Source organism: Populus trichocarpa, chromosome 13 (genome assembly GCF_000002775.5).
Source record: "Populus trichocarpa isolate Nisqually-1 chromosome 13, P.trichocarpa_v4.1, whole genome shotgun sequence".
In the NCBI taxonomy this organism is placed as follows: domain Eukaryota; kingdom Viridiplantae; phylum Streptophyta; class Magnoliopsida; order Malpighiales; family Salicaceae; genus Populus; species Populus trichocarpa.
The window spans coordinates 15,566,855-15,574,354 of NC_037297.2; the positions used below are offsets into that span (position 1 = coordinate 15,566,855).

At 33.6% G+C, this 7,500-nt stretch overlaps 3 protein-coding genes across 3 annotated transcripts in view; all 3 read right to left on the bottom strand.

Moving 5' to 3' along the window:
- Nucleotides 1-691: 691 nt before the first annotated feature.
- LOC127904146 (cytochrome f) lies at nt 692-3,895 on the bottom strand. Its single transcript, XM_052446200.1, has one exon. The coding sequence runs from the start codon at nt 3,132-3,134 to the stop codon at nt 2,172-2,174; it is 963 nt and encodes a 320-aa protein (XP_052302160.1). The 5' UTR covers nt 3,135-3,895; the 3' UTR covers nt 692-2,171.
- A 156-nt stretch (nt 3,896-4,051) lies between these two features.
- LOC127904151 (photosystem I assembly protein Ycf4) lies at nt 4,052-4,997 on the bottom strand. The gene has a single exon (XM_052446204.1). The coding sequence runs from the start codon at nt 4,995-4,997 to the stop codon at nt 4,443-4,445; it is 555 nt and encodes a 184-aa protein (XP_052302164.1). The 3' UTR covers nt 4,052-4,442.
- Nucleotides 4,998-5,430: 433 nt separating this feature from the next.
- LOC127904142 (acetyl-coenzyme A carboxylase carboxyl transferase subunit beta, chloroplastic) overlaps nt 5,431-7,500 on the bottom strand; it is a 2,312-nt gene continuing 242 nt past the window's right edge. Inside the window, exon 1 of the mRNA XM_052446196.1 lies at nt 5,431-7,500. This exon is cut by the window's right edge and continues 242 nt beyond it. Coding sequence (XP_052302156.1) covers nt 6,246-7,500 — 1,255 coding nt within the window. The 3' untranslated portion in view covers nt 5,431-6,245.

The following is a 7,500-nucleotide window of genomic DNA, read 5'->3' on the forward strand; positions in this document are numbered from 1 at the left end:
GGGGAATAGGCTAATCTCTTTTATGAATTTTTATTTATGAATTTTTATTATTAATTATTAGAAAACAACCCGTCAAATTCACATTTTTCTCTAATCTATGGTACACGGTTCTACAGTGACAAGAAAAAGAAAAGACTAAAGAAATTATATAGGACTTCGTTTCGAGACTGATTGGAGTTGCGTTGCTGCGTCAGAAGAAGGATAGCTATACTGATTTGGTATACTTTAAAGAAACCCTCGGTACGATATTGACGATCTCACAAAGATTGAATTTCAGTGAATTTTCATTTACTGATCTCGTCTTTTACGGAATCGATCCCCTTTTGACTGTACAAGAATATGTGGAGCTCGCATGTCTGGAAGCACAGGAGAACGTTCTTTTGCTGATATTATTACCAGTATTCGATATTGGGTCATTCATAGCATTACTATACCTTCCCTATTCATTGCAGGTTGGTTATTCGTCAGCACAGGTTTAGCTTATGATGTATTTGGAAGCCCTCGTCCAAATGAATATTTTACAGAGAGCCGACAAGGAATTCCCTTAATAACTGGCCGTTTTGATCCTTTGGAACAACTTGATGAATTTAGTAGATCTTTTTAGGTTAGGAGGGCCCAATGACTATAGATCGAACCTATCCAATTTTTACAGTGCGATGGCTTGCTGTTCACGGACTAGCTGTACCTACCGTTTCTTTTTTGGGGTCAATATCAGCAATGCAGTTCATCCAACGATAAACCTAATCTGAATTAATATTAATTATAAAGCTATGACACAATCAAACCCGAACGAACAAAACGTTGAATTGAATCGTACCAGTCTTTACTGGGGGTTATTACTCATTTTTGTACTTGCTGTTTTATTTTCTAATTATTTCTTTAATTAATATTAAATTTATTTCTTTAAATTAATATTCTTTAATTAATATTTAATTAATAATTAAATATTAATTAAAAAAGGAAAAGAGAGTATTAGAATAATAAATAAGAGCAGAAATTCTCTTATCTCGTCGGAAGGATATCATCACATAATTATCTATGACTGTTCATGTCTCTAGCAGGACCACTTGATTAAATGTGGAGGGAAGTGGGATAAATGGCCGATACTACTGGAAGGATTCCTCTTTGGATAATAGGTACTGTAACTGGTATTCCTGTGATCGGTTTAATAGGTATTTTCTTTTATGGCTCCTATTCCGGCTTGGGTTCATCCCTGTAGTAATAGGATGAACTGAGTTGTAGACATGAAAGCGTAAGAACTCAACGGCATCCCCGTCGAATCAGACAGAAAAAAGGGGGCGCTGCTGAGTTCTTAATAATCATAATACTTTATTCGTATAAATGACAAAATGAATTCCATTTTATGAATTACATTCTTCTGATATTTTAAATATTTCAAAAAATTCCATTACACTTTTTTCTGGGTGGTGCTTGTAAAAAAGTAACTTCATTGATTGATTCAGAATATTTTTTCCTCGATAGTATCTTATCTATCAATACTGTTAGAAGAAAGAAGGAATTGCTAAATTTTCTTTTCCTGGATCACATATAATATATATATATATTATATATTTATATTTTTTTTTTGTTTTCTGTCGATCCGATATGAAGTTCTATTTGCTCAAAAAATTTTCCTTTCTTTGAAGAATAGGAATCTTTGATGAATGGTATTAAGAATCATTATTATTTCGACACAAGCAAAGGGGGGGGGTGGAAAATTCCTTTGCTTGTGTCGAAGAATAAAAAGACAAATAGAAGAATATCCCCTATAATATTTTGTTTACCTCATTTAACCTTTTCTTTTCCGCTTAGTTATCTTATGCTTAGTATCAGTATTTAGTCGAATTTGATTCTATTAGAATAGAAAAAAGCTATGGATACATTGTATCACAGCTAAATCTGTGAATAGTGACATAATCGCACCACTCCAATTTAGATTGGAAAAGAGGGGATAAAGTCAAATAGTCTTCTTACCAATATACATACTAAATATAGAAATGTGGTACAAGTAATTCCCCTAATTCGGTATAAAAAAAAAATATAAACAAAAGCAAAACAAAAGTCTTTTCGCAATTTTTTTTTTTTTTTATCATACAGAATTTCCAACAAAAATTTTGTTCTTTTTAAGAAATTAAGAAAAGATAAGAACTTGATGTTGATAAATTCGCAATCTAGAAATTCATTTCGGACAATTGAACCTTCTCAAACTGTTTCTTTTTAAGAACCAAAAAGATTTGTGCCAAAATAACGGATGCCAAGAAGAACAAAAGGCCTTGGACACGTAATGGGTCTTGAAGTACTATTTCTGCGTCTCCCTGACCAAATCCGCCCACATTAGGATTACTTGTTAATGGTTGATCGAGTTTGATGGATTCGCCTTCTGAAACAAGAAGTTCTGGTCCTGGGGGGATACTATCAATCACTTGACGCCCCTCTGGCGCATCTGTTATAGTTATTTCGTACCCCCCTTTTTCTTTTCGTATGATTTTGCTTACTATACCCGCTGCTGTAGCATTATAAACCGTATTGTTACTCTTGCTCCCGTCGGGATAAATCTGACCCCTTCCCCTGTTCCCGCCTACGTATATGGGATATTTTAAGAAGTGAGCATCCTTCTTAGCAGCAGGGTCCGGAGAAAGAATAGGAAAGGTGATTTCACTATATTTTTGACCAGGAACGGGACCTATCACAAGAATATTTTTTTTAGCGGGGCGATAACTCTGAAAAGAGAGATTACCTATCTTTTCTTTCATCTCTGGCGAAATACGATCAGGAGGGGCTAATTCAAACCCCTCAGGTAAAATAAGAACAGCCCCCACATTCAAAGCTCCCTTTTTACCATTAGCAAGAACTTGTTTTAGTTGCATATCATAAGGAATTCGAACAACTGCTTCAAATACAGTATCAGGAAGTACCGCTTGTGGAACCTCAATACCCACGGGCTTATTAGCTAAATGACAATTCGCGCATACAATACGACCAGTTGCTTCGCGCGGATTTTCATAACCCTGCTGTGCAAAAATGGGATATGCATTTGAAATGTATGCCCCAGTTATTATATATATCATGAGCGATACGGAAATGGAGCGAGTAATCTCTTCCTTTATCCAAGAGAGGGTCTTTCTAGTTTGCATGGTCCAGTCGTTGATCCAGAAAATTTCTACAATAAAATTAGGTAGGTCGCTAGGATAGTTCCCTATCCACGATGCTGCTAGTTACTGAAAAATTTTTACTAAAATACTAAAATATAGGAGGAATCCGAATCTCTTGGATGTATAGAAAAAATAAGTGTATAAAAAAAAAAGTAAGATTTTGAATATTTTATTTTACTTATGGACAAAATAACAAAATTCTAATTGGATCGGTGGATCATTTTTCAGTCATTCATTGAATGATAAATCACTACAAGTGACGGAGATACACGATTTAAATAACGGAAGATCCAATATTTAAAAATTGTATCGAAAATTACTGGAAAGGTGGAAACAAGTCCAGATATAATTTGATCATTATGAGCAAATCCAAAATCCTTGTAGAAAGAGCTAATCATTAGTTCCCAACCGTGGGGTGAATGGAATCCTATACATAAGTCGGTTAATAAAAGAATAGAAAGGGCTTTTATCGTGTCGCTTAAGTTATATATGAATTCTTGAACCCAAGAATTAAGAATAAAAAGTTCTTCATTAACTAAAAAAGAATAACCACTTAGAATAACGAAACAGATTATATTTGTCGAGAAGTGCAAAATCGTATCTATACGATCTGCGTTGTGCATCTTGATCAATTGGATCGTTTCTTTGTGGATTCCGATACGAAACTTTTGTAGATGTGTTTCGGGGTATTCCTTTATCATTTCGTCCAACAGGAAGAGTTCCTCAAATTCTATTAATTTTTCTAGAATACTCTTTTCTTGAATATCATTTAAAAAAGTTTCGGATTTACTAGTATTCCACCAATTAATAATCCAAGATCCCAGACTTTTATTAAATGAAAAAGAGACCCACCAGGGCAAAAATACTATAGACGTAAGATATAGAAGGGGAATGAATGCTTTTTTTTCCATTTTTTCGTCTGTGAATTTTTAATGAATCCGCTTCATTCGTCAACTCTATACGATCTAATATTTCTATCAAGCATAAGTTCTATTCTAATATTAGATATTAGAATTTAGAATAGAAAGCTTCGAACCCGCGAATCTATTCCCTCTTTTTTATTTGTGAGTCAGTGGTTAGTCCTTGAATTTTGTGAATTTACATACGCATAAAAAAAAGTTCCGTTTTCGAATTTTTCCGTTTTCCGTATATATTCCGTATATATAATATACGTCTTCTTTGGTTCATCAGTATTATGAATAAATTTAAGTTAAGTTATGTTATAGAAAAAAAAAAAAAGAGGATTTTTTGGTTTTTTACCTCCTGCTAAGAAAAGTGCTTCGGTTTATTTCAAAATACTTCAATTGGTACACGCAAAAAATAGGCCAATTCCGCTGCTTTTTGCTCAATTTCTCGTGGAGTCAAATTCTCATCAGTACGAGTCAAAGGAATGGCCCCCTGGCCTCTGATTTCCATATAAAGGACACGCCGAGCATAAAAACCCTCTTTAACTTCTATTCTGATAGACTGAATATCTTTCATAAAGAGTCGTAGTAAGATGCGACGATTTTTTCCTGGAAATCCCCAACGAAAAATACACACTATTCCTTCTTTTCTATCGAATCGATCATAACCACTACCTACATTCCACGAAATTGTGCACCACAAATAAGAGCTAATAAACAGACCGGCGAGCCCATAGAAAGACATCACGATCCCTTGTGGAAAAAAAAGGATTTGCTGAGACGGGAATAAAGATATCAAATTTCTGTCAAGATAACTGGAAATTCCAATCAATAAAAACCCCAATGAACCTAAAAAAAGTATAATGGCCCAGCAGAAATTACTTATTTTTCGAGACCCCGCTATAAGTTCTATCCATATATGTTCTGATCGCCAACTCATACTAGATCTAGTTGCATTTTATTGGAAGTGGGAGACCGGCCAAAATGAATTTTACTTTACGTTTTTTTGTTTCCGAAGGAACTTTCATCAACTTGCACTATTCTGATGTGAATCTTTCGAAGCAATTCGTTAGATCTAAAAGTAAAATAATAGGAGCCCCCTCATATGATCCCCTATCTACACATACTACACATATATAGCTACATGGGCTTTGCATTTATTTCAGGCATCCGCCCCAATCGCGACTTATTTTCAACAAATAGCTCGTTTACTCATATATCATATTTACGTTTACGCCTGCCCTTTCTTTTCTGTTTGAAAGAAGCCACAAGTTATACCATATTATACTGAATAGATATCTGTGTTATGATCCAAGTCTAAGTCTTGAAAAAAAAAAATAGATGAAATTTGTCCCCATCAGATCTAAAAAATCTTGTTTTTTTGAACATGAAGAGATAAAGAAGCCATTGCAATTGCCGGAAATACTAAGCCCACTAAAGGCACAAAAATAGAGGGTAAGTTGTTGAGAATTGTCATAGAATGGGCACCTCGATTTAATATTTGTACCTGTTATTTATTTATTGTTATATTAATCTTTTTACCTATTATCACTATATTATATTGTTAGAAAGATATCTTAAATAGAAGGATCTCTTAAAATTATTAGAATTCCTATATAATTATACTAAGTATATCTAAGTGAGTATATATAAGAAAGTGCAAGGAATATAGAACTAACTAAATGGACTTATTCATTTTTCTACATGAAATACATGTATGATAATCCACTTGTTTGTTATTCTTCTATTATCTTTTTCTTGTCTTATAATTTGAATTTAATAATTTGAATTTAATAAAGAGTTTCTTCCCCTTATAAATTATTCCAAAATTCGTTATAGTTTATAGTTATAATATAATACGAAAGGAAGAAAAGAACATAGGAAGAAAAGAACATGAAATTCGTTTTATTTATTATTTAATTTACTACCCTGTACCCTGCCCAATTGAATTTCGCGGAAAAAGAATTCGCTCTTTTATCTTGTTCATAGAGGTTTCCTAATTAGGAATCAGGGATATCGGTAAAAAAAAAATTATCTGTATGATTCTTTCCATAATTTCCTCTTATGTCACCAAAAAAAATCCATTCTTCGGATTTTTCCTTTGATTCCGATAAATAAATACTTATTCTAAATAGTTATTCGCCAGAAAGAAAATAATTTAAGGAATTCAATTTAATTAACTATTAACTTAAGTTAAGGTTCTACTTAAGTTATGATTCAAAGGAAAGAAAGCGTGGAGCTGAAATAACTCACTCAGAACGCCCTTTAACAGATTACGTGGTACGATTGGATCGAATAAGCCCTTATGGAATAAAAATTCAGCCGCTTGTGAACCTTCAGGTACTGTCTTATTCAATGTTTGTTCAATTACTCTTTTACCTGCAAATGCAATGTAGGCGTTGGGTTCAGCAATAATGATATCCCCCAACATACCAAAACTAGCTGTCACCCCACCAGTCGTAGGAGATGTAAGGATTGATACATAAACTAACTTTTTATTCGATTGATAATCATATAAAGCGGAAGAAATTTTAGCCATTTGCATCAAGCTCAAACTTCCTTCTTGCATGCGTGCTCCTCCGGAAGCACACACTAGAATAAGAGGTAAAAATTGATTGGTAGCATACTCGATTAAACGAGTAATTTTCTCGCCTACTACCGATCCCATACTACCCCCCATAAACTGAAAATCCATAACCCCAATTGCTACGGGAATGCCGTTTAGTTGACCTATGCCGGTTTGAATGGCCTCGGTTAATCCTGTCTTTTTTTGATAAGAATCAATACGATCTTTATAAGGTTCCTCCTCTGAATGAAAGTCAATGGGATCCAGAGAGAACATCTCCTCATCCATAGGATCCCAAGTGCCTGGATCAATCGAAAGTTCAATTCTATCTGAACTACTCATTTTCAAATGATATCCACATTGTTCACAAATATTCATTTTTGATTTAAAAAATTTCTTATAATTTAATCCATAACAAATTTCACATTGAACCCACAAATGCTTGTATTTTTGAGTTACGCCGAGATCATTAGAATTTTCTCTTAGAGCGAAATCGCTGCCGTTCGTGCTAGTTCTTAGCCTGGAATTCCCGGTTTCACTACTATTTCTACTTTCACCCAAAATGTAAGTAGAAATGTAACTTTCGCTGTAACTTTCACTACCACTTAAAATAGAACTAGCAATCCCGATTTGAGAACGAAGATAACTGTCAATGCAACTATTGATGTAATTATTCCAACTATATTTATTATCATACATAGAATAATCATAGTGGGAATCGTCACTCCTAGACCCCTTATTTAAATAACTAGAATTCCAATAACTAGAAAATTCTTTTTCTAATTTACTCAAAAAAGAATGATTATTGTCAATCCCAAAAACTTGATTTTCAATATCAAAATATATGGAATAACCGTCTTTTTTATTATCCCTACCT